Raw genomic sequence first — 27,673 nt, 5'->3', positions numbered from 1 at the left:
CCAGCTCTGCTAGTCCCCCTAGCTGTGTTTTCTCATAAAGCCAGTTAATTTTTCTGAGCTTCTGTCTATACATCTGTCAGACAGAGGCCTGCTGTTAATCAGCCAATAATGATCTAATAACATTGTATGCATCTATGAACATAAATAATGTATTTTTAATGACACACATATGAAGAACCAAATTTGACAACCTGGTGAAAATGAAGGAAACCTTCAGACAGAAGCAGGAATATTTTTGCTGAAAGGAAATTAAATAAAAGAAGAGAAGACCAAGACAAGAATGTCTACAATGCCCACATTTATAGCCACATGTCACAGTTCAGTATTTATAGGTTTGTCAGGGGCCGTCTTCCCAGGATAGCCATGCTAATTACAAAACGGCTGTCGGGTCCACATACACAGCACTGTGCACCTGCTGGAGTCTCAGCTACTCATCATTTCTATAGATGATACCTTAATTTAAAAGTCCATAAACCTCACCAATAAATTGTTCTGGATCTGATTGAAATCTCATCAAATCTCTGACATACCCTGGTGACTTTCACAAATTGATGTACATTTAATTTCCCAGTTATGAGTTCTAATACTCAAAGCTAGTCATAAACCACGGGAAGAGGTGATGAATCTGAATCGAAACACTAAATGCATATGTAAATTTTCCAGATGTAACCTCCAATTTCTACTTAAATGCTATGACCAAAGCAAAAGATAAAGTATTGATTGAAATAAAAAGAAAGGGGGTGGGAGAGAGAACATTGTAGAAGAAAGTCAAGATGGGTGGGAGGGAGAGCGGGAGAGAGAAAGGAAAAAGAGAGAGGGATAGAAAAACTTGGGGAAGTGTTCAGTGGAAAATCTGTAGAAATGATGTAAGAGAAAGCAAAGGCAGGGATTGGAGTAAGGGGAGTACATCTGAGACTATAAAAACTCAGAGAGAAAATCCAGCACTGGGGCTGGCTTTGGGATAAACTGCACAGGAAGAACTCTGAAGTTAGGATCTGACTGTTCCCAAGGTAAGTCTAAATACAAAAACTAATTTTTTTTAAATATGTAGGTTTTTCCCTTCTAAGTATTACATTTTCTTTTTACATATTTGTGTATACCTTGATTTTACTAAAATTGCAATAATTGTTTTCATTTTTCCTCTTCAATGTGAGCAGAAAATCTAACATAATTTGTAATGTGAATTTAAGGTGGAACAGATTATTAGATACTTCATATTTATTATATTGCTTTGTGATTTTTGTCATTTCACAACAAAGAGAAAGAAAATTTAAGAGAGAGATTCTATATTGTGTTAATAGTTTCATTTGCTTTTATCACAAATGTTCAATATCAGAAAGTGTATTAATATACAAAAGTGATCATGTTTAAATAACATTAGCAGAGAAGAAAACTTTATCTTTATGCTTATTTCTATCAAAATTTCTATCAAGAGCATCCCCAAAGTATCAAAATTTGATAATCTAGACTTATAAATTCTAAAACATTCTGATTTTATTATAAAAATAAAATATCATATTAATAAGATAGGATAGAATTAGACTATGTCTATTATTTAGTATTTGAAGCATTTTTGCTACTTAATGACTAAGATTTAATTTAAAGCAAAGATTGCAGATCTGTTTTGAGATTGTTTAATCAGTGGAAAAATATAAACATGCATTCAATAAATTCAACTTTAACAGTGCCAAATATTTCTCTTTTGAATTATAATAGTAGACTTTGTAGGTGTATAAATGTGATTTTTATTTATTTGGGGATGTGATTATTGTTTCTAATTTATCCTTCTAGAAATGTAATGCCCATAGAAGGTAAAGAATTGATAATGCCATATATAATAGTCTCCCCAAATAACTAGGTGCATTTTGTATCTCCTCATTACTTTGGCATATATTTCAGCACTCTTGTTAAATTTTTCTAAGGAGATCCTCTAGGAAACTCATCTTCTCTGTACATTAAATGCATCATGGCTTCACTCAATCAGTTAAAGTATCTAAAGTTAACATTTTTTGTCTTTTGGTAAATTTACTGGGTTGTGAATGATTTCTTAAAACTTAATCATAGGTAGTAGAGAAAGTGGATGTCTTTTGCTGAGTAGATATGGGAAATTCAACTTTTTGCATAAGTACTCTCTATTTACATATCTGTTTAATCAAATTAAATTAACTGAGTTTGTCTCAAAGGAAAATAATTCCAAGTAAGAATTCTAAGGTATTTTCCCAGCTCTGCCTCTATCCACCTATGTACTTCAGATAAACCTTAATCAAAATTATGACTGAATAATGTTCCATTATTGAAAGAGACAAAAGAAATACAAGTGCCAGAGAATTGGAATGACAGGATGACCAAGGAGAAACTCCCTGATTAGGTCAGTTTGATAACGCTAGTGTAAAAAAGTTAAGAATCACAGACTCGTGGCACTGATCTTTAGGCACAAGAGAACCTCTGTCAGTATTTCATCAACTGTGTTCCCTACCCACCAGGCAACTGTTAACTGGATACAATGATGCCACTAAAGAAACAGGTTTTAGTGTCTGGAAATCAGACTTCTAACCCCAGCCCTGACTTAGACAACTGTGTGAACTCCACACTGGATATATAAGAACTTCATCCTCCCTGGGAACTTGGACTCAGTAAGAGTCTGCAGGGGTGCCAAAGGGTCCTAAAGAGTGCCCTTCTAGCCCTGGGCAGCTCTATAAACAGAATGACTACCTTTGGCTGGATAATGGCTCTGATTTATGACAAGTTATAGGTGATTTATTCTCTTTTGTTCATTCTCCAGTGAAGTGGTGAAACTCATTGGCAAACAATTCACCAGTGCCTTTTGGGCTGGAACCAGCTGCTGATAATGTTTGCCCTTTCTCCTTTCTAGGCACCCCACCAGCTCAAACCTTACAACACAATATCTCCGCCCTCCAGTAACCACTCCTCTCCACCCCTCCTGTTGTGCTGCGTTCATACATTGTTGTGTCCTTTCCTCACCTCCTCTCTCTCTCTCTCTCTCTCTCTCTCAGCAAGTTTATCTCATTCTTTTTGGGTCTCATTTTACTTTTTTTTTAGTATTGAATTCATTAATTTTCCTTTTTAATATTATTTTCATTATTATATTTTCTTTTCTACTAATATAATATGAATCTAGATTCAAAGAACTAATTTTGTTCCTTAAAATTAAGGATTCAAAATTATAGTTTTCATTAAAAAAGTAGAAAAATGTTTTTGGAAATGTCAAATTTAGAAGCCACTATCAAGATAATAAAACTAGTATGTCAAGTACATAATTATAAACTTTCTTTATTGATCTATCATGACTGATTGTAATAAGCATACATTAACACAAAAGTTAATTTTTAAACTAATAAAATACTATGCTGAAGTTCTTTAAAGAGGATTTATGACAAATTATTCTTCAAGGAAATGCAAACAACACAGAAAGAATCTGCTTTTACTGGAGGAAATTTGTGGGCTGGGGAATAAGTATTGAGGGCACGAGAATATCTGCTTTAATACCCCTGGGCCTGATATTCAGAGTATTCCTAGTAAATGTGTCTTGTTGAGTGTTATAAAGTTTGTATTTTCTCCTTTGGTTATATTTTTTAAAAGTACTCTTTCATTGATTATACTGTCTAATCTAATGTACTTCATAGGTAGGATTATTTGTATGTATGACATGGATACAGAGGAAGATAATTAATGGATGTTGCGATATATTCCACAATACCCTGAGTCTGATGTATCCTATATTTAACTTCATGTGTCCAATTTTGCCCTTCTCAATGGCTTCTTATGGCACAAAGTCATTACCTGTGCATCAAATGTCCAGCCAACATGTTCAATTGCACTCTCAACTTTTTGCCTATCCCATTAGTGAGCATTGCAATCAAACAGCACACCTCTTAGCAGAAATGGCTGTGATGACAAGCTAAAATGCTTTTCTGTAGGTGATATAATTGTACATCAAAAAAATGCTTAACTATTAGGAGCACTAATTGCTCTAGGGGTAATTATATTGGCAATTGAGATTGGAGTCATTTTCACTAGAATATGGTGTAGATTTCAGCATGAATTTCATCATGTTTTCTTGTAGGAGTAAAAGCTGAGCTCAAGCTCTTCCCTTAACCTCAGACTGTTGGTATGAGTTAGTCTCTATGTCAGTTAAACTAGGTTACCACTATCTGCCCTGTGTTCCTGATCATCTACCACCTAATGCTACTTCATTAAACATGTAATGTTGGGCTGGAGAGATGGTTTAGCAGTTAAGCGCTTGCCTGTGAAGCCTAAGGACCCCAGTTCAAGGCTCGATTCCCCAGGTCCCATGTAAGCCAGATGCACAAGTGGGTGCACGTGTCTGGAGTTCGTTTGCAGTGGCTGGAGGTCCTGATGCGCCCATTCTCTCTATCTGCCTCTTTCTCTCTGTGTCTGTCACTCTCAAATAAATAAATAAAAATAAACAAAAATTAAACATGGAATGTTGACTCTGGATCTAGCATCCTACTAGGTGCAAAGGTGGGATTATGAACAGGGCACAGCCCCTGCCCATGAGGAGCTTAGATTCACACTAAAATTTCTTAAACAACAGACCTGGATATTTTGTTGTGGTTATTGTTGATGGCACCTTTCTTCAAAGTGGCATTATAGATTTCTGCCTTCTTGTTTTATTGTTGAAAGAAGTATAATTGAGAATCTTTTAAAAATGCTAGATGTACTTAAAGTTTTTGCAAGTTTGGAGGTCAGCAGTATTTGAAAAAGATTAAAAATAGTTCCAAATACAAGAAAATCAGGTAGTACAGGTGTACTAGTAAATTATTCTTCCAATTTGTAGCATTCAGGGAAAATCATTTGAAACTGGAGATGTCTGACACAGTAAGAACACCTCATTCATGAAAACCTTCCTTTAAGTAAAATTTGCTTTGGAGATGGAAAAAGATGTTTGTACAAATAGGTTATACTTGAAGGAGCAAGAAACTAGGAGTTTAGTAATACAAGTTGCTGCTCTGGCTTTCCCTGTAACTAGTTCTTTGACTCCAGAAAAGTTAGGACTGAAAATCAAAGTGCAAATGAGAAAGAAGGAAAAATACAATCCCTGATATTTTAATTTTTAAAATATCAGGAAAAAATCCACACATGGTAGATTGCACCTGTAATTCTACCACTTGGGAGACAGAGATAGGAGTACCCCTAAAAGTTCAGGGCCATCCTGGTGAGATACATAGAAAGTTCCAGACCAGTCATGGTGACTTATTGAGACTTTGTCTCAAAAAAAAAAAAAAAAAAATCTCAGGAAATGTTTAAACTTTCAGTCTCAGTATACAACTTCTGTTCAGAATCATATTAAGAACATAAAATAAGATACCCATCTCACAACTTATTAAAAATTACATTTCATAAGGGAAATTTAAAGTAATTTTTGAGTACTATGTTCCTCAAGTGTATATTTGTGAGAATGATGTATGAGTTAGGCAAATGTGATAACCATGACACTATATATGTGCCAGTGAGAGAAATTAATATTAGTTTGCATTCAATGACTCCTCCATGATTTCAAACCACTTATTGGAGATTATAAAGGTCCTATACTTATAGCCCATTTCTAAAGTTCTAAGTGTCACAACTATGCCCCATTGTCTAATTTGCAAGGCAAAATTCACCAATGGGTGTAGAATCACAGCTCTGATGAAGATTTCAGTAATATGAAGTCCATCAAAGTGTTTCAATCATCTGGTCACATCACTCATCAAAGAAAATGAGAAACAACCTTTATTTTTAATTTTTTATTTATTAATTTGAGAGAGAAAGGAGAGTAAGAGACTGACTTTCAGGCTAGTGCCTCAAGCCATTGCAAGTGAGCTCCAGATGCATGTTATTTGTATATGTATAAATAATGTTATTGGTGGAGAATTCACATGCTTCAAGGTTCTTAAGATTAAACCCTCCAATTTTGTGTCCGCTAATGCTGTATTTGCTAATAGGGGATTCTGAGTGACTACCCAAGTGATTATTTTATCATGACAGACTAAATTCTAAGCACAGGGTATTCAGATTCAACCAACTCTTCAAAAAGAAATTATTTTCAAAAGCTATTATTATAATGAAATGAAATGTCATGGTATCCTTTCCTCTCTGAACTAAAAGGTGGCTATATCCAAAACGCTATGGCATCTGGAAACTTGTTCTCATTATTTGTTTTTGTTTTTTTGGCGGGGGGGGGGGGGACACTTTAAACTGGGAAAACAAGTCTAGTGATTTATATATGATCAAAAAGAGGGCTAGAGAGATGGCTTTGCAGTTAAGCATTTGCCTATGAAGCCTAAGGACCCCAGTTCAAGGCTCGATTCCCCAGGACCCATGTTAGCCAGATGGACAAAGGGGCGCACACATCTGGAGTTCATTTGCAGTGGCTGGAGTCACTGGCGTGCCCATTCTCTCTCTCTCTCTCTCTCCCTCTCTCTCTCTCTCTTTCTCTGTTTGCCTTTCTCTCTGTGTCTGTTGCTCTCAAATAAATAATAAAAATAAACAAAAAATTTTAGAAAAGAAAACTTGATCAAAATTGCAAGTCAAAATTTTGAAGTAGATAAGCATACCATATCATGTCAATTCTCTCTTACATTTAATATTACTGAAATGAGATTGAGTCTTACACTTGCTAGAATATCCATATAATGGGTACATTATTTTTTTCTAAAAAAATATATTTTAGGGCTGGAGAGAGGGCTTAGCGGTTAAGCGCTTGCCTGTGAAGCCTAAGGACCCAGGGTCGAGGCTCGGTTCCCCAGGTCCCACGTTAGCCAGATACACAAGGGGCGCACGCGTCTGGAGTTCATTTGCAGAGGCTGGAAGCCCTGGCTGCCCATTCTGTCTCTCTCCCTCTATCTGTCTTTCTCTCTGTGTCTGTCGCTCTCAAATAAATAAATAAATAATTTTAAAAAATTAGAAAAAAATATATTTTAAAAATAGAATGTTTGGTTGGGGTATATCTCTGTAATAGTGTGCATGTCTGACATGCATAAGGATCCGGATTCTTTAAAAAGATGGGAAGGGAGGGAAGGGAAGGAAGGATTGAGCTAGATGCTATTTATTTCCATCTGAAAATATTTAAAATTACAGAGGAGAATATATGTGCTGTAGTCAAGGCAGTTTTGTGTCTCATCCCACTGATGTGAGGTCCCACACAAAGTTTTCCTCAGTGAAAACTGCACCAACTACATTGTTACCTACAGTGCATGTTTCCATCAGGAGAAAGAAAAAATCTTCACCCACTGGCATTAGAAGCCAAAAGTGGGCAGCATCAGAGGTCAGCTAGGCCAACCCATTTTATCTTGTCCAGAGAGGAAGAGATTCATCAACAGCACATTATTAGATAGCAAGAGAGACATGGAAAGTCTGGCTCAGTCTGCAAGCCCTCCACTGTATCTCTTTTTACTGCAGGGAGCTGCGCTGAGTTTCTGTGAAGCATTGTTCCCTCTCAGTCCTCTTCTAAGATAAAGTGGATAAAACTGTTGATACTCTGATGTCTATCATTCCTGGAGGTCTGCCAAGGAGATCTGCAGGACTTATGACTGAGGGAGAAGAGTGATGCCGAGCTGTGTAACTGACACTGTCTTAAAGGTTTGCTGAGAGCCATGCTAGCTCACACCTTGCTGGAAAGACCACCTGCGTTCCAGAAAGAGATCTGTGAGCTCTGGTGGGGCAAGCACACCTGGTCTTCTCATGCCATCAGAATTAGGGTCTGTTGGCAAAACTCTCCTATTTTGCCTCTTAAAAAAGAGAGGGAGAGGGCTGGAGAGGTGGCTCAGCAGTTAAGGTACTTGCCTGAAGAGCCTAAGGACCTGAGTTCGATTCTGCAGTACCCCTGTAAAGCCAAACATACAAGGTAGCACATGCGTATGAAGTATATTTGCAGCAGCTAGATGCCCTAGCGTGCCCATTCTCTATCTGACTCTTTGTCTCTCTCTCTCTCTCAAATAAATAAATAAAAATAAAGAAGAAACAGTAAGTTATTTTAAAAAATAAAGAGAGAAAATCTCCAGATGCAATATCAAGATTCACCCACAGACAGTACTCTTGTGAATGTCTGACATTTGGAGCGACTATTCATAAGCCACATGTTAATAATAATCTTTCAAATTGAAGCAAATTTGAATAGTATATTTTAACAGCAGCTTTCAAATACTGATATAATATAAGGGTTTCTTAGTGGGAAAAAAAAAAAAAGGCACATGAGAGCAGACACTGCCTTGCTTTGCTTCCTTTCATCTCACTGACCGCACATTGGCACTTTCCTTGACTACACTTTGTTCCCTGCTATCAAATCATGATATTCAGTCGCTGTTGTCTGTCCCACTCATTTGAGCATTTTGTTCACATACCAGAGTCTCACTGCCACACTGACATGTAGCCTATATTCACTGTACAGAATAATGTTGCCTGATGCCATGCATATACATGTGTGTTGTACGTCCACATCTACTCACACCTCCTTTTTGTCCACCTCCTATGTTCTTCTTCAGTGATTCATAAAATTAAAACATAGCTGGACATGGTGGTATACACCTTAAATCTCAGTACTCAGGAGGCAGAGGTAAGAGAGTCAATGTGAATTCAAGGCCATCCTGACATTACCTAGTGAATTCCAGGTCAGCCTGGGCTAGAGTGAGACCCTACCTTGATAAACCAAAAAGCAAATAAAGAAAAGAGGAACACATTAAGGGCTGGAGGGATGGCTTAGCAGTTAAGGCACTTGCCTGCAAAGCCGAAGGATCCAGGTTCAATTCCCCAGACCCCATGTAAGCCAGATGCCTATGATGGCACATGCATCTGGAGTTCGTTTGCACTGGCCAGAGGCCCTAGCATGTCCATTTTTTTTTCTCTCTCTCTCTCAAAGTAAATAAAAATAAAATAAAACATAAAAATAAGTTTTTTAAAAAGAAATGAACACTTTGAATGTAGTCAGATATAATGGGTTACCCAAAGTCCTAGCACATGGGAGGCTAAAGCAGGAGGGTTGTAATTTCAAGGCCAGCCTGAGCTACATAGTAGATACCAGTCTCAAACCTTACCCCATCCAATAAAGTTAATGTGCTAAAAGAAAAAAGAAGCGCAAACATTCCACTTTCATGAATTCACACATTCAAGGAACACTCTTTGAGTGTTCTTTCTGTGATCTAGAGTTTACATAAGGTTGAAGAGGTTTTTAAATCATGGGCTAAATTTAGCCACTATCAACAAAATAGAGAAATGAGGCTAAACCCAATCTTTTCCTCTCCTCCCTATAATTTCCTCTGTTTCTAATTTTGTAGAAATCAAGTTTCAGCCAGTTAATCAAATGCCTTTTGTATGGCAGGTGCCCGCGAGCTTGTTTTCATTACTGTGCCAGATGCCATATTTGGGAACTTGGCCTTTGGTTAACTGGCTACAGGCATGTCTTTAAACCAGTAAATGCATGTATTTAAGCTTAGCATTTATTTTTACATCTCCTTATCCAAATAATCAGGATGTGGTTATCTGTTACATGATATACTATGAATTTTTTCCTATATACACTCAAGCTTAAAAATATACACCTCAGGCAGTATTGTCAATATTGCAGACACCATCATCTTGTGCTGTTTATGAGCCTGCAGGAACAAGGGGGACCCTACTTAAAATAGAGACAGGAAATCCACATGGAAAAACTTAGCTAGGCAAGTTAGCACTTTGGAACCTATTTTTAACATAATAAAAAATAAGAAAGGAGAATGTCACCATTGGAGTTTATCTCTGACCAAGTGAAAATGCTATTTTTAAAAAAAGATATGTTCTTAAAATGCCTTCCTTTATTGGGGAAAAGCAAAAGAAACATAAGCAAAATCAGAAGAAAAAAATATGATTCAGAAAGTTTTCTAAAGGAAGAACAAATGCACTTCTGGTTGATATTTTTAACAAATGATAGCTGTTGTGTTCATTCTAGTTGTCTCTTTCCTATATTCGAAGTCATAGTCATGATCTGTTGTTACCCAAAACTTACTGAAAAGTAACTCTAATGACAGGTTAGCAAACAGAGAACACAGAGAGAACCTATTGCTCCCTTCTAGGAAGGGGTAGAATACAGAGAAGTAGGGTACATGACTACTAACTAGTATTACATGACAAGATTCCAAAATAGACTAATTGATGTCATAATGAGCAAATAGCTTAAGCTGAATTGTTGTTATTACACAGGGTAAAATAAATAATGCTAGGGCTAAAGAGACGGCTTAGCACTTGCCTGCCAAGCCAAAGGACCTATGTTTGATTCCCCAAGTTTTAATTGGCAAACTAAATACAGTTGATTCTGTCTGTCTACACATATGTTTATTCCTGCTCTAGCACACGGTATTTAATTTTAAGCTCTACACTGAAGTTTCGCAGTAATGATCTTATAAGCAAGTGTCATAAAGAAAATTTGGGTTCACATCAAAGCATTCTTGGTTATTAATGAAATATGTAATAATGTCTCAAATATTCTTAACAAAAAAATTATAAATGCTGTATGAGATGAAAAGAGTTACGGATCTTCTGAAAGCTCTTTTGTGATGAAAATTATGTCTTGCTTTACAGATAAAGAAATGAAGCTGGCATGAGTTGAATGATACATGTCTAAGATCACAGTGATTTGATCAATTCTTCAAAATCTATGGTCCCTTTTGTCTAATGTCCTCAGCAGATTTTCTGAGGGTTGAATTTTTAATGAAATAGAGAAGACAAGACTGGGGTTTTCCCTCCCTCCATGGGACAATGCCAGTTCCTGCACCCGGCAGAGTTTTGAGGAACACCTAGCAAGCCTGATCTGAGTCATAGATGAGCTGAAATTAGGTGTATAGTGTTTTAATGTAAAAAACCAGGAACTTATAAGTTACACCTTTTGTGCTTACTACCTCATTAATAAATGTAATATATTGATATACATATATTTAAATCTATCTATACGTATGTATATATTAAAAACTAACATGTTTTTCCCATAATCTTACTCTCTCTCTTCTTCTGTGGCAGCCATCATATTTTACATTCTTATATCCACCACCCCCAAAAACCTTTTTTTATTAAAATCCATACAGTGGGGCTGGAGAGATGGCTTAGTGGTTAAGCGCTTGCCTGTGAAGCCTAAGGACCCTGGTTCGAGGCTCGATTCCCCAGGACTCACTTTAGCCAGATGCACAAGGGGGCAAGCACATCTGGAGTTCGATTACCATGGCTGGAGGCCCTGACGTCCTGACGTGCCCATTCTCTCTAGATAGATAGATAGATAGATAGATAGATAGATAGATATCCATATCGATACAGATACAGATATATATATCTGCCTCTTTCTCTCTGTGTCTGTTGCTCTCAAGTAAATAAATGAAAAATTAAAAAAAAAAATTAAATCCTTACTGTGGAGATGGCTTAGCAGGTAACACAATGCTCACCTAGCAAGCATGAGAGCCTGAAGGAGCCTGTGCCCACCCAATTTTGACTACTCAGCCCCCTAGTTAAAAAAGAAACAGCAACAACAAAAAAAAACATGGACTAAAGAAATGGCTCAGGAGTTAAAGGTACTAGCTTGAAAGCCTGGCAGCCTGAAATCAATTCTCCAGTACCTACATAAAACCAGATGTACAAAGTGATCTGGAGTTCATTTAGAGAAGCAAGAAGCCCTGGTTCACTCTTGTTCTCTCTCTCTCTCTCTCTGTCTTTCTCTCTTTGCAAACTAATAAATAAATATTTTTAAACTGTGAACATGGCCAAACACTTTGTAACCCCACTTATACATAGATTTCTGTAGAATCATTGGGATTCACTGACTAAGAACAGCAGCTTCACGTTAAGTGAAATAAACGACCTCTTAGAAATACCTGGCTGAGTGATGGAGGACACCTGACTCTCCCATCTGGCTTCTGTGTGCATACATGAGACACATTCATCTGTACACATACATGCATATGTCACACACATACACACATATCATATCACATCACATTCTATAACAGATCCTACCCACACATCAAAAACTAAAAAATTAAAATAACACATGCAGATAAACATACATTTATTTGCTTTACCAGTAAATATACATCTAAATCATTTACTCAGTCTATCCTTTTTTATTAGTCTGCAAGCATAGAGAGAGAAAGAGAGAGAGAGAATGGGTACCCAAGTCCTCCAGCAACTGCAAATGAACTCCAGATCCATCTGCCACTTTTTGTATCTCGCTTTATTTGGATACTGGGGAGTCAAACCAGGGCTGCTATGCTTTGCAAGCAAGCACCTTAGCGCTGAACCATGTCTCCAGCCCTTATCATCGTTTTTAGCAAAATATTTGTATTCATCTATTTGAGAGGGTGGGAGAGAGGAGGAAAGAAGCAAGTAGACAGAGAATGACTATGGGCATTCCTGGGCCTTCCCCCAAACAAACTCCAGACACATCTGCCACTCTGTACATCTGACTGTTACATGGGTACTGATAAACTGAAGCTGGGCCATCAGTCTTTGCAAGAAAGTGCCCTTAATTGCCCAGTCTATCTTCATATGAATAGAACAAATGGATTGTTTCTAACATTTTGCTACTGTAAATAATAATAAAAAACTATGTAGAAACATGCAGAAGTTTCTTAGGAATACATATCTAGAAGTAAAATAAATGTGTCATAATAACATAATTATTCTAACTTTCTGTTTATTACTTGATTTTTCTTCAAATGAGTGCATCCAACTCCACCAACATTTTCTGTATTTTCTGTTTCTATTTGTTTATTTGTTTTTCTTTCAGGTAGATTCTCACTTTAGCCCAGGCTAATCTGAAACTCACTCTGTAGTCCAAGACTGGCCTCAAACTCACAGCTATCCTCTGGCCTATGCCTACCAAATGCTGAGAGTAAAGGTCTGTGCCACCAAGCCTGGCTTATTCTCTGTTTCTTAATAGCATTTGTTGTGGTTTGAATGTGAATGTATGTCCCCCAAAGACTAATTTTTGCTGATATGATGTGTTTAATATTATGCATTATTTCTATTTTTATTTGCATACAATAAGTACAATGTGCTGTGAGATGCTTACTTTCCATTAACTTCTCTCTTCTATGAAATGTCCATTCACAACTGGCCCATTGTCATTTAACTGGATGTCTATTTTTGTACTTTATTTATAAAACTTTGTCACATATTCCAGTAAGTAATTTTTCTTCTTTATACTTGTTGAAATTGCCTTCCATCATATAATTTATCTTTTGATTTTATTATCTCTTGTCATGTCAAATTTTTCCATTTTAATATATCAAAATTTGACACATTTTATAAGATCTTTTGTATCTTGCTAAAAGGATTTCAACAAAACACAAGAATGTAATCTCTTATTGAATGAGTAGTGTTTTAAAATTTTTAATATAAATGTTTTGTGATGTACCATATAATCTGATTTGATATCACACTGGTTTACTTTTCTCATACCTTGGCAATTTGACATAGTTCTCCTGAGGTATGTGAGATAATCTCTATACTGTACTACGAATAGAGTTATATGGACTTGACTTCTCAGGTATTGGATTAGTTTGAATTAAATTATTATTATTATTATTATTATAGGTGTATGAACCCAATCTAGATTTCTATGGATAAAAACCTTAATGAAATTTATCTATGAAGATTGACAGGTTTAATAAGTATGATTCAAGTTTATAGTAATATGTTCCAATACAAAGAATTGAGTGCTTTCTCTAACTAGCTTTTGAGGAGATTTTATTGTCTATCTTTATTTTCTAGATTAATTAATGTTAATATTGCCATATATACCCCTTAGATGCTGGACTGGAGATCATCAAGTGCACATTTCATCCTCGCTGTGATTCTGATACTATGGAGCTCAGGAAAAGTTCTCTCGGCAGATGTAGCAACAGAGGTAACGTAAACCAGCTTTTAAGAACACAGATATATTTTAATAAAAATAAGCAATTTCTACTGCAGCCAGAAGGAGCTGTAGCTGACCAATAGGGAAATGTCTTGATAACACTGAATTAAGTAAGTATATATTTTCTACTGTCTTATTTTTATTGACAATACAGTCAAGGTTGCAAACTTTAAATTGTAATGACAGTAATAATAGTAAACATTAATAACTGTTGATCTCAGAACAGTCAGAGCAAATCAATTTTCTAGATGTCAAAAGAAAATTGAAATAATAAGATTTGTATTACTGGGCTAGAGAGATGGTTCAAGGGTTGAGGTACCTTAGGCCTGCAAAGCCTAAGGACCAGAGTTTGATTCCCCAGTATCCACATAAAACCAGATGCAAAAAGTGGTGAATGTGTCTGGAGTTTTTTGCAGTGGAATGAGGCACTGGTGCACCCATTCTCTCTCACTACCTGCCTCTCTCTCTCTCTCTCTCTCTCTCTCTCTCTCTCCCCTCTCTAGTAAATAAATAAAATATTTTTTAAATCGATGTAACTGAAACAAAAGCATTAGAGAAAATTCAGCATTTTAAATATATTTTAATTGTCTCAACTGTATCAAGATGAAGTGCTGTCACACAAACTTTGAAGCAGTTTGTATGCCAAAGTTTATGTAGTTTAGCCCAGTCTTTTTAAAAAAAAAAAAATATTTATTTATTTGAGAGTGACAGACACAGAGAGAAAGACAGATAGAGGGAGAGAGAGAGAATGGGGGCGCCAGGGCTTCCAGCCACTGCAAACGAACTCCAGACACGTGCACCCCCTTGTGCATCTGGCTAACGTGGGACCTGGGGAACCGAGTCTCGAACCAGGGTCCTTAGGCTTCACAGGCAAGCGCTTAACCACTAGCTAAGCCATCTCTCCAGCCCTTAGCCCAGTCTTTGACCACAGAGCACATGTTTTCTCAATGCCATGATGACATAACAAAGCCAAGGAACTCTGAGGACATTTCTACCTTGAGAAAAGCTAAGTTGGCTAATGTTATCTTATTGAGCACATGTATTATCTGCCCTTCTTATATTTCATAAAGAGTTTGAAATGCATTTTTATAAAAGAATACATTTTATATGGGTTCTATGAATTTTCCCCCTGAGGATTAAGGAACTCTTTGAAAGAAAAGAACAAAACTCCATTTTGTATGAGTATTAGTTGAAAGAATAAAAGCTCATTGGTGGGGATGGGAGAGGCTGAAGAGATGGCTCAGTGTTTAAGGTGTTCGCCTGAAAAGCCTAATGACCCTGGTTCAATTCCTCAGTACCCATATAAAGCCAGATGCACAAAGTGGCCTGTGTATCTAGAGTTTGTTTGCAGTGGCTGGAGACCCTAGCACACCAATTCTCTCTCTCTCTCTCTCGCTCTCGCTCTCGCTCTCTCTCATTCTCTCTCTTTGAAAATAAATAAAATAAAGTCATTTTTTGGAGGCTGCTTTTGCTACCAGTGGGTGTGCAGGAGTCCTTCTACTCTCCATGGGTAGAAATCATCAGTACACAAGAGAAGCTTTTCCAATGTTGGTCCTGGGCACTTTCTATAATCTCTGGCTTCTGAAAATGGCGAGCTGTAATGTCAGGCAATCAAGAGCAGCTGGGGGGATACTCTACGTATTACACTCTCATATACACCTTGAACACTGGCACCATTAGCCAAAGGGTAGCAAGTGTCACATCCCAGGTTTAGGCCTAAAGTTGGGATTCTCCAGTCTCGGCTATGGCTAGTGCTGCAACACCTGGGCCAAGGGTATCTGAGAGGCCATCCCTCTACACCTAGTAGCTGTCTCTGGAATTTGTCCAGGAACTAGGGCCTGCAGTTCCTCTAATGGCTGCTTCCAGCCACCTATCTGCCTTCAGCCTCAGCTTTCTGCCTTTTCTCACCTTCTCTTTACTTCTGTCCTTCCTTTTGTTTCTGAGCTACCACTCTAGACCTTCTCTGTATTTTTTTAAGTTTATATATTTTATCATTTATTTATTTAAGAGACAGAGAATCAAACACACACACACACATATATACATATATGTATATATATATATATATACATACATATATATATATATATATATATATATATATATATATATATACATATATATATATATATATATATATATAGAGAGAGAGAGAGAGAGAGAGAGAGAGAGAGAGAGAGAGAGATCATGCATATTCCAGGACCGCTAGCCACTGCAAATGGAACTCCATACACATGTGCGTGACTCTATATTGGCACTGGGAAATGGAACCCAGGGCATTAGGCTTTGCAAACAAGCGCCTCTCTCCAGCCCCTTTTCTGCTATCTGTGATCTGGCTGCTGTTACTGATGCCGCCACTGGGAGAGCACCTACCACCATTTCTGCTCTGCTGCTGTGGCTCTGCTACCAGTACCTCGAGCCTTTCTCTTGTGGTTCTGTCCTATCTATCTATGATGGCGATCAAAACCACCACCAGAGAGAAGCTTTGTACAGAGCCTCATGTTACACTGAAGAGGTGGGAAAGGAGCTTCCAGACCACTCACAAAATGATCTGATCAGCCTGCTTCCTATATCCACAAAAGGATTGTTTGAACCAAGCACAGAAACCCGTCCTATAGTATTCTTTTTATGCCAGTCCTAACAGTCCCTCTGTTATGCCATCAGGGAAAGAATCAAAAAGTAGCAGGGGAAGTCCCAGCCTAACCTGGTTGAAAGAGCTGAAACTGGGAACATACCTTCAGGAGCCAGGGTTGCTTCTGCAGCAAGCAGTTACAGGTGTCATGCAGCTTCTTCAAGGCCTCTGTGTAATGTCCAGAGCAGCCGTGCTGGCATAGGGGTAGTCTAGCTAGCTGTTTGAATGAAAATCCTTTGCTCTAGGCAGCCAGAGCACCAGGGAAGAGTTTAACAGCTGCCAAGGATTTAAATCATTCTATCCCACCACATAGTTGTTTATTTACAGGGGAAGACATCAGGAATCTTAAAGTAAGAACTTACTGTTACCATTAATACTGACTTTTAACAGTGTTTAATAGAGGTTTAACAAAGCTTAACACCTGCCTCAGACCCCCAAAGAGAAGTAGTTCTCCTTATTTGTTTCACTCTGGTATATGAACAAAAGATTGTGGCCCTTTGACATTATATCTCCCACAAGTCTGAGGTCCTTATGACTGTAGCATCTTTCCTTGTCCAGTTTCTGTGTGGTAACTAGACATGTGGCTCGTGGATGAATGTGACAAAAAGGATAGGAAAGAAATCCCTGAGAGTTAAATTTCCTCCAGATGGAAATACTCTAAGGCTGGTAGAGAAGAAGCAGTATTCCTTGAATTACTGAATGACCCAAGATCATTACCAGGGCCATTGTCAAGTGGTTCCTGAGAAAACTTCACAAACTGGATACATATGTCACCTAGATAAAGTACAAACAAAGAATATATACAACAAATAAACAGATACAACCTTTTACTTGTAATAACAAAATTATTGTGTAGCTCTACACAATGAATATGCTTTGGAATATTTGTTAATAAATCATGTGGATGGAGATGCGAAATTCCCTGGATATAGAGAGTAGATTTTGTTCATTTTGCAATGTAGGGAAGAATCTGGAACACAGTGGAGATTTATTGGCTTATATTATTAATAATGAATGAGTCATTTAAAAAAAAGCAGAATAGGGTTTGGAATTTTGTTTTTAGAATTCATTCAATAAATATCAGAAATTTATAGTGTTATGAACAAAGCAGTGGGCAAGTCATTGAACAGAGAAAACATAATTTTAACCAGACAGTCACTGCTTTCAAGTTACCTACAGTGTAATCAGGAGTGTGAACATATTGTGATACATCTTATGTAAGATAAAATGTAATGAGTACCATGAAGAAAGTAATACAGATAAAGTGCTGTGGTCGTGATTAAGAAAGATGCAGCTGCTGCTGTGCCTAACTGTGAAAGAATAATCAGCAAATCTGTAACCTTTTAGTAATAACCTAGGATTTGGGGGGGGGTTGTTTGTTTGTTTTCCTTTGGATGCATTCCATTCTACATATTTTAGTTCCCACGAGTCTACTTTTCTTTCTAAAGCATAACTACACTAAAAGTTATAAAATTTTATGTAATGGGCATGCCATCTAAAGTAGAAAATGCCCAATGATATTTTATTTGTTTGTTTATTTATTTATTTTGTCTAAATGAGTGGAACCACCTGTATCTTTCTTACAGGGCTTTGATGCTGAAGCCCCAGGGGTGCAGTCACCCCCCACCATCAGGGAAGAGAAATCTGCCACAGACTTGGCAGCAAAACTCTTGCTTCTGGATGAACTGACATCCCTGGAGAATGATGTGTTTGAGACCAAGAAGAAGAGGAGCTTCTCTGGCTTCGGGTCCCCCCTGGACAGACTCTCAGCTGGCTCTGTGGAGCACAAAGGGAAGCAGAAGTAAGTGGACAAGGAATTTGTCATTTCTCATCCTTTCATTCGAGGTTTTGAAACAGAGAGGATTTCACATTCAAATTATAGTGAAGGGTTAGAGAGATTGCTTCCTGGTTAAAGTGCTTGTCTGCAAAACCAGAAGACCCAGGTTTGATTCCCCAGTGCCCACGAAAAGCAAGATGTACAAGGTGGCACATGAGTCTAGAGTTTGTTTGCAGCGGCTAGAGTCCTTAGTATACCCATTCTCTCTCTTTTTCTCTGTCTGCCTCATTCTTTCTCTCCCTCTGAAATAAATAAATAAATATTTAAATATATATTTTGTATTTTGTGAAAAAATTGAATGTAGCCAGAAACTGAGAGTGTGCTAGGTAACTGTGAAAGTAAATGTTTTAGGAAGAAACATTTGGTTGCCAATAGTCTGCTTCAATATCTTAGGCACTATATTTCCTAATGAAAAATCTTCTTGCATGCAGATTAAAAATTATTTGTTTTAAGACCTTACTGAATATGGGAGGTGAGAAGTAAGGTATATGTGATGGTATGTGTTCAAGTGAGTGTTCTACTTAATAAACACAGCCAGAATGTTATTTTTATCATATTCTGAATATAGAGCATTCCAAAATACGTCAATCCATTCATTTTGCTATAGCAAAATGTCGGGGACAACGGTTTGGATTTGTCACCAAAACACATGTTGATAAATCAAAGTTTAGCCCTTCTCTGGTTATGTGACTTGTACAACATATGTTATTCTCTTTAATCCTTAGTGTATTCCTCTCTAAAATGGTGTAGTTACTTATGTCTATAAAAACTAGATGATGCTCTCTCTCTCTGCCGCTTTTTTTCTCTTAAATAAATAAATATAAATAAAATATTTAAATATCAAATGAGACCATCAAAGGGAAGTGTTTCATAAGCTTTTAATCATTATAGCATAATTAGAATAAATCCCTTAGTGGTCTTTGTTATTTAATTATTAAAGAATGCTTGAGTTAACACTCAACACTTTCAAGTACTTATTACAAACTTAATTCATTTTCTATCCCCTTGGTATCAGTTCTCCTGCTGTATATTTCATACTCATTGTAGAATGGGAGTCCTCAATGACTACCATCAAGTCTTGGGGAGTTATTACAATCCTTTGATTATCCTAGACTTCCCAGTTCTCACGAAATTCTCTATGTCCTATTTCAATATAATACATATCTCTAAAAGCTTCTCTTCCAGTAAGACTTCTATAGATCTGCCCTAAATTATCTGTCTCTCGCATTGGTTCTTTCTCCAGTCTCCGCCACTATCATCACCCCCTATCACCAGTGTATCCCCTACTCTCCTGTGAGGATCATCACCAAAAAAAGACTGTGTGTGAAACTTGACCTAGTTACACTATGAAAGTCACACTCCTTAGGAAATCCCTCAGAGAATATTAAGAACTGGCACCTCATATCTCCTTGATCATCAGCATATCCTTTTGCCAAGGGTGTTTTGGTTTTCTTGATGTTACAGGACTTGTCATTCTGGTTGCTGATTCCTTCATTCCTTTACGGTCATTGAGGATCCGAAAGCAATTTTCTTCTGCACTGAAGGACCCTCCAAACTACACTAGGAACGAAACTAATCATTAGAAGCTGTATATTTATCTAACCCACACTTGGAAAACAATCCACAACTCTTTCAAAATCCATACTCTAACATAGACAAATGAAAATTGTTGTGTGGAAAAGGAAAGAGAAATAAAATGTACCTATCCCTCATAAAATACTAGTATGAAACAAAACTATTATAATGAATTGTGATACTTAGTAATAAGGCATATGGTTAAAGAAGATTTGGAAAAAATACTAAAAACAAGCAGAGATAAATAGACTTAAAAGAGAAAATGGTATGGTGTGTAAATGTTATTTATTTTCTTTCGGAAATTTCAAGATTGTAAACCAAATAATATGAAAGTCAACACAAAAATTTCCCATGTAACTATATATTGATTTATAATAATACATACAACACATATATCAAATGCCTAGCATAATTATAAAAAAATTTTTTACATACTATACATTGAAGTTTCATCATAACAGTTTCTTTAGGGAATATCATATAAACAGATGAGCTATGAGACATAACCTATTTGTCTTTCTCTCAATGCATTTATGCTGATTAATATGATTAAGGGGAGAAGGGAGCAGAGAGGAAGAGAAAGGAGAAGGAACATTATTGTGTTAAGAGAAAATCATGCAAGAGATGATTCAAATTTTAGAGCAAGTTTGTGAAAAGTTTTAAATTGAAGATGTGGGCTCCATATTAGGTGCTAAGAACAAAAAGTAGATAATAAATAAAAAGGGAAGGAGAGGTAGAAGAACTTGCAGGGACCTGTGACTACACATTAAAACTGTTCATATGACTACCCTCCGAAGTGTGCAGTGCAAAGCCAGGGTACCCTTGGTTGGGATTGCCGGAGCCAGGCTGTAAAGGACCTATCCAAGGCTGCATCAAGAATAAAGGGACCTTAGCAGAATCACTGAATGTGTTTACAAGCTGTGTTTGAAAAGAATATTTTTAAGCTAAAGATTTGAGCTTTTTTAAATGATTTTTATTTTATTTTATTTTATTTATTTGAGAGCAACAGACACAGAGAGAAAGGCAGATAGAGGGAGAGAGAGAATGGACGTGCCAGGGCTTCCAGCCTCTGCAAACGAACTCCAGACGCGTGCGCCCCCTTGTGCATCTGGCTAACGTGGGACCTGGGGAACTGAGCCTCGAACCGGGGTCCTTAGGCTTCACAGGCAAGCGCTTAACCGCTAAGCCATCTCTCCAGCCCAAGATTTGAGCTTTTTATATTCTTATTTTGATAGCTGATATGTTATGCATTTGAATTAAATTTCAAGGGCACTTCCTATAAAGTTATTTTTGCACCATTCCTTTTTTTAAATAGGAATTCCTGTTCTTGATCTTTAAGCAAATATTAAATTTGACTTTCATGTTAAATAAGTAGGAAACTGTGGGAAATAAATAATAAGTATTGCATGAAATATTTATGTAGGCCTTAAATTTTAATAAAAAATACCTTCAAATTTCTTTTGACACACAATAACTCAAACAAGATCAAAGGTTAAAATTTTTATCCTCTATTTTCTAGATATTTCATTTAAGTACATATAATCAAACCACAAACTAATATGAGCATTTTCACATGCATAGTAACAACATAATATATAGTTAAAATTTATAGGAATTTTTCTGTGGATATCTGTACCAAGGGTTATTTAATGTTTTATCACATTAAATTTTTAAATGCCTTTAGCCTATTACTTTTGAACATTTCCCAGAATAGGAATTATTTTTTTATTTAAATATATGAATGCATATGAATATTTTTATATTTGGTTATAAACACCTGTAGTTTTATATATATCCACCAATATTTCTCCTTGTCAGGCTCTCATTCTATGTCCTTATTTATTTATTTACAAGCAGAGAGAGACAGAGAATGCCAGGGTCTGTAGCCATGGCAAATGAACTCCAGATGCATGTGCCACTTTGTACATCTGGCTTTACGTAGATACTGGGGAATTGAACCTGGGTACTTAGGCTTTGTAGGAAAGTACCTTAAATGGCTAAGCCATCACTTCAGCCCCCTCCTTTGATATCTACTTACAGAGATAAGGTTCCAATACTCTAGCTCTAAGTACTGCAATTGCTATTAATCCAGGGGTTCATGAGTTTTTGTTCCATGCATCACTTTGGCACTTTGATGAGTCCTGTGTTCCCTTTCTCCGAACATAATTTTCTTTGTTGTTGTTTTTCTTTTACACATCTTTTATTGACAACTTCCACTTCCATACATATAGACAACAGATCATAATCACCCCCCTCTTGCTTCCCTTTTTCCTTCTCCATCTAACCCCTTATTTTTGTTGTTGTTGTTTTGTTTTGTTTTGTTTTGTGTTTTAGGTAGGGTCTCACTCTAGCCCAGGCTGACCTGGAATTCACTATGTAGTCTCAGACTGGCCTCAAACTCATAGTGATTCTCCTCCCTCAGCCTTCCAAAAACTGGAGAATCAAATGCTGTTCATTAGGCTTTAGAGGCAAGTGCCTTAACTCCTGAACCATCTCTCCAGCCCTTAGTCTCTTCTTCTTTCCAAAAAGTCTCTCTTCTATTTTGATGCCATCATTTTTTCCCTCCTACCACGCAGGTCTTTTGTAGGCAGCATGAGTCACTGTAAGGCCATGAATACCCTGGCCACTTTGTGTCTGGAAGACAATACTGGAAGCACATCAATGTTAGCACGCCGTCATAATATAATGAAATCTACTTAAAACTGAATTATTGCCTTTGAGATAGAATTTTTCAGATATTTTTATTTATTTATTTGCAAGCAAAGAGAGATAGAGAGAGGAGAAATAGAAAATGGGCATACCAGGACCTCTTGCCATTGCAAATGAACTCCAGATGCTTTATGTGGCTACTGGGGAATCAAATCCAGGTTGTTATGTAACAGGGTGGTATGGGTCCAGGGAAGTCCTTGAACCCCAAACCCTAGGTTCATTTCTAATTTTAATCAAAGAATTGAATAATTAAGAAAACTTAGAAGGGTAATTATTAAATTATTATATTTACTGAGGGAAGCACAGAGCCAAGAAAAGGTACCCACCTGGGTAAAGATCCCACATGGAGGGCCTGGAAAAAAGCATGGAAAGAAAAGAGAAAACAAAGTTGAAGCAGCTCCTGCCATGTGGGGAGCTGGGAATAAAGGACCCCTTGTGGAGAGTAAGGGCTAGGGGTTCATCCAGACTGGGACTAGGCCCAGGCCAAACTAAGTGAAAACCTTACCCATAGCTGAACGTTCCTAGGTGATCTGAGAACCTGCCCTCTCCTTGCAAAGGTATTTATAACTTCTTAGTGGTGAGCTGTCTTCTGGATCAGGTGAACCAGAGGGACAACTAGTTGGTTAGGTGCTGTCTCAGGAAGTGGTTAGTCCTGGAACCAAGTGCCAGGGGATGAGCTTGACCAACTATAATGTTTAAGTCCTGTAAAAGACCACCTCCCAGGAAGGGTCCAGGTTGTTTGTGGACAAACAGGTCTAGGGAACTAGGCAAGTGATAAGTCAGGTCATCTTTGATTTCTAGCAAGTGCAAACTTTCTTGCCTTTTATCTTGGGGTCCAGTCACCTTAACCATACCCCCCTTGAGTTAGGCTTTACAAGCAAGTACCTTAACTACTGAGACATCTCTTCAGTTTAATTCTCCAATATCTACACAAAGCCAGATGCACAACGTGGCACATGCATCTGGAATTTGTCTGCAGGGGCTGGAAGCTCTGGTGCACCCATCCTCTCTCTCCCTCTCCCCCCCCCCCACATACACACACACACACACACACATCTCCCTTTCTCTTTGTATCACTCTGTTTGCAAGTAAATAAATAAAATGTTCATTTAAAGTTAGATATAAACTTAAATAAAATATGCCCCCCAATTCTTCTTGCAAAAGGTACCCCTCTTAAAGAAAGATTGATCTCTTGTCCCACTTTCTGTTTGCTTCTTCCCACGGGACGACAGTTTCATAAATGACCAGTTAGTTTAGGAGCAATAGTACAATATGTCAGCTCGTCAGCTCCCTTCCTGTCTTTATTGATAGCCATATCTACCTATGTAAGTCTGTCGAGTTCAGAGGCAAAGCATAGGAAGCTCTTTAAAACATACGTGCAAAGCCACACCCCACACTCAGTTTGTAGGTAATACTTTTTTGAGTTATATACAATGATCAATTTTATCTTACTTTTCTATTTTCCTGACTGTGGACATGAAGAAAAAAATGTTTTATGAGTTGACTACTTACAATTATTTCATCACTTCACTTAAATGCTGTCCTTCATCCTAACATATTGAAGTTTGAATTTAAAAGCTTAACCGTCCATTTTCAGTTTAATCAAGATTCTGCGGGGCTTGCAATTTCCTTCTCATCCTCTTGGGGGCCTTGATGAGTTCTGTCCTCACACACCAGTCATTGTAATCTAATTATAATACAGTATTGTTATTATTATTATTATTATTATTATTATTGCTATTTCTTAGTCAGCTCTTTAAATTCTAGTAATGAGATTGTTTGATTGACTCAGGGATAATAAATTATTCCCCCGTGTTCCATCAGTTTTTCCTACAATCTTCAAATTGGGTGTGGTCTCTTATAAGTCTCACCATGTCAGATATCAACTGCTGTGCTATGTAACCAAGTACCCAAAACTGAGAGGCACAACACATTTTTATACTCATATAGTTTTTTAAATATTTTATTTTATTTATTTGACAGAGAAACAGAGAGGAAGGGAGAGAGAGACAGAGAGAGAGAAAGAATGGGCTCTACAGGCTCTCCAGCTACTGCAAAAGAACTCCAGACTCATGCAGCCCCTTGTGCCTCTCGTTAACATGGGTCGTGGGGAATCAAACCTGGGTCCTTTGGCTTTGCAGGCAAATGCCTTAACCGCTAAGCCATCCCGCCAGCCCCCATATAGGTTTTGTGGCTCAGAAAATAAATGTACCTGGATGTTCTGGGTTCCCAGACTCTCTAAAATTAGGTTGAAGATGTTAGTGAGAATGACGCTCACCCGAAAATCTGCTGGTGGCAGCATCCTCATCCAAAATGGCTAGCAGCAGGAATTCTCAGTGCCTCACTACCTATTGGCAGGAGGTTTTAGTTCTTTGCCATGTAAATCATTTTACAGGGCTATTAGCATGTACTTAAGAAATGGTAGTTGGCTTCCTCCATAGCCAGTGGTCCAGCTAAGCAATGAAGATGCTACAAGAGTTTCTGCTACTTAGCATGGACCCCTTTCTACATTTCTTGGCTTTAGCAGTCATCCGTCTCTCTAGGGTAGAATGAGACTACATAATGGTTGAATGAGTCCTAGTTTGGAGCCAAGCTGCTACACCCATATAATCATTACACCATAATGTAGTTTCTTGTTTTACTAAATTTGCTAAATCTAAACCACCAAATTTTTCAACGATTTTTATTTATTCATTTGCAAGAGAGATGAGAGAGAGAATGTCTATGCCAGGGTCTCTTGCCAGTGCAGATGAACTCCACACATGTGCTACTTTGTGCATCTGGCTTTATGTGGGCACTATCAGACTTAACAAGCAACTGTTTTTAACCAGTGAGCCATCTCCCCAGCCCTCACTGAACTATTCTAAATAACATCTTTTGTTAGGTATTACTAGACCCTGATTTTTGAAATAACTCAAAATTTTGGTGGAGCTGTACGCCTTTCTTGAAGGGACCTCATGCTTTATAATTCTGTTACGAAGGAGCAGCAAATTCTTAAGGGTTATTTGAAGGGAACTCTGTCCTTTACCTGATTCCAAGCTTTTTTCCTTGGCACTCAAAATCACAGGGGTTGGGGAGAGAATGGGCACGCTAAGGCCTTTAGCCACTGCAAATGAACTCTAGATGTATGTGCCACCCTGTACATCCGTCTCATGTGGCTCCTGGGGAATCGAACATGTGTTCTTTGGCCTTGCAGGCAAGTGTCTTAGGTTGTTTATGTTTTGTTTGTTTTATGTAAAAGTTTTGGGGAAAACAGTTTTTTTTTTAATATTTTTTATTTATTTATTTGAGAGCGACAGACACAGAGAGAAAGACAGATAGAGGGAGAGAGAGAGAATGGGCGCGCCAGGGCTTCCAGCCTCTGCAAATGAACTCCAGACGCGTGCACCCCCTTGTGCATCTGGCTAACGTGGGACCTGGGGAACCGAGCCTCGAACCGCGGTCCTTAGGCTTCACAGGCAAGCGCTTAACCGCTAAGCCATCTCTCCAGCCCGGAAAACAGTTTTTAAATACTTGCGCACCACCACATACACATGAGATTGATAAACTGTCAGTCTGAAAAATAAACTTTACAAATTTTGGAGGCATAGTTTTCACAGAAACATGTTTACAAACCATGCCATAATTGAATAACACAAAAAAGACTCCTCCCAAAAGAAATTATAAGCCTCATCCTACTTAATGAAAGTAGCATTGTCTAATTACCAAAAGCACAAGTGGCATGAACTGGAAAAGATCCTTGTAAAATAATTTCATTAATGATCACAGGTACAAGATTCCTAAAGCTTAGTAAATGTAGTCATACATTAAAAAGACAGCCGGGCATGATGGTGCACACCTTTAATCCCAGCCCTCAAGAGGCAGAGATAGTACGATTGCCATGAGTTTGAGGCCACCCCGAGGACAGAGTGAATTCCAGGTCAGTCTGGGCTAGAATGAGACCCTACCTTAAAAAAAAAAAAAAAAAGACAATATACCATTATCATCCTGAGTTTGTCATATAATGTTCACTTCTTGGAAATTTAATTAATGGAATGAACAAATCAAAGAAATTTCTGTATCATGTGGAAAAAGCATCCTACAAAATGAAATTCCATTTATGACTAAAATCATTTTTTTAATGAATTCCAGATCCATGTGCCACTTTGTCCAGCTGGCTTATGTGGGTTCTGGGGAATTAAACCTGGGTCCTTTGGCTTTGCAGGCAAACACCTTAACCACTAAGCCATATTTCCAGCCCAAGACAGTATTTTTTTTTAAGACAGAGTGAATGAGAGAGAGAGATAGAATTGGGCGCCAGGACCTCAGACATTGAAGTTGGACTCCAGATGCTTGTGCCACCTAGTGGGCATGTGTGACTTTGCACTTGCCTCACTATGTGTCTGGCTTATGTGGGATTTGGAGAGTCAAGCATGGGTCCTTAGGCTTCACAGGCAAGCGCCTGCCTTAACCACTAAGCTATCTCTCCAGCCCCAAATCACTTTTAACTAACAATAAAAGAAAACTTTTGTAAACAAGTTAGGAACACTAAAAACTGCCAAACATAAAAAAAAAAAAAAAAAAACATATTCTTGGTTGATCTTATTTCCAACAATACAAATCAAGAAACTTATGAGTGATCTTTAATGGGAAAATTATACCAGTTTATCTGGAGATTTTAATCATAACCAAAATGAGAAATTATCTACTATCACAAAACTCACTGTCATAAACACTTTACCTTTCTCAAGATTGACTATACCATGGCTGGAGAGATGACTTAGCATTTAAGTGCTTGCCTGTGAAGCCTGAGAACCCCAGTTTGAGGCTCGATTCCCCAGGACCCACACTAGCCAGATGCACAAGGGGGCGCATGCGACTGGAGTTCGTTTGCAGTGGCTGGAGGCCCTGGCGTGCCCATTCTCTCTCTCTCTCTCTCTCTGCCTCCTTCTCTCTGTTGCTCTCAAATAAACAAATAAAAATAAACCAAAAAAAATTTTTAAAAAGATTGACTATCCCTATAATCAATACAATTCTAGTCAAAACT

The 27,673-nt window shown here is 37.6% G+C and overlaps 1 protein-coding gene across 1 annotated transcript in view; it reads left to right on the top strand.

Annotated features, from left to right (window-relative positions):
* Positions 1–958: 958 nt before the first annotated feature.
* Ostn (osteocrin) overlaps positions 959–27,673 on the top strand; it is a 40,153-nt gene continuing 13,438 nt past the window's right edge. Inside the window, exons 1-3 of the mRNA XM_004654265.2 lie at positions 959–1,010; positions 13,787–13,885; positions 18,113–18,327. Coding sequence (XP_004654322.2) covers positions 13,787–13,885; positions 18,113–18,327 — 314 coding nt within the window. The 5' untranslated portion in view covers positions 959–1,010. The remainder of the gene's footprint in view (positions 1,011–13,786; positions 13,886–18,112; positions 18,328–27,673) is intronic.

This window comes from Jaculus jaculus, chromosome 5, assembly GCF_020740685.1.
Source record: "Jaculus jaculus isolate mJacJac1 chromosome 5, mJacJac1.mat.Y.cur, whole genome shotgun sequence".
Taxonomy (NCBI): Eukaryota; Metazoa; Chordata; class Mammalia; order Rodentia; family Dipodidae; genus Jaculus; species Jaculus jaculus.
Note: the sequence above shows the minus strand (reverse complement) of the source record. Positions and strands in the feature narration are given on the sequence as shown.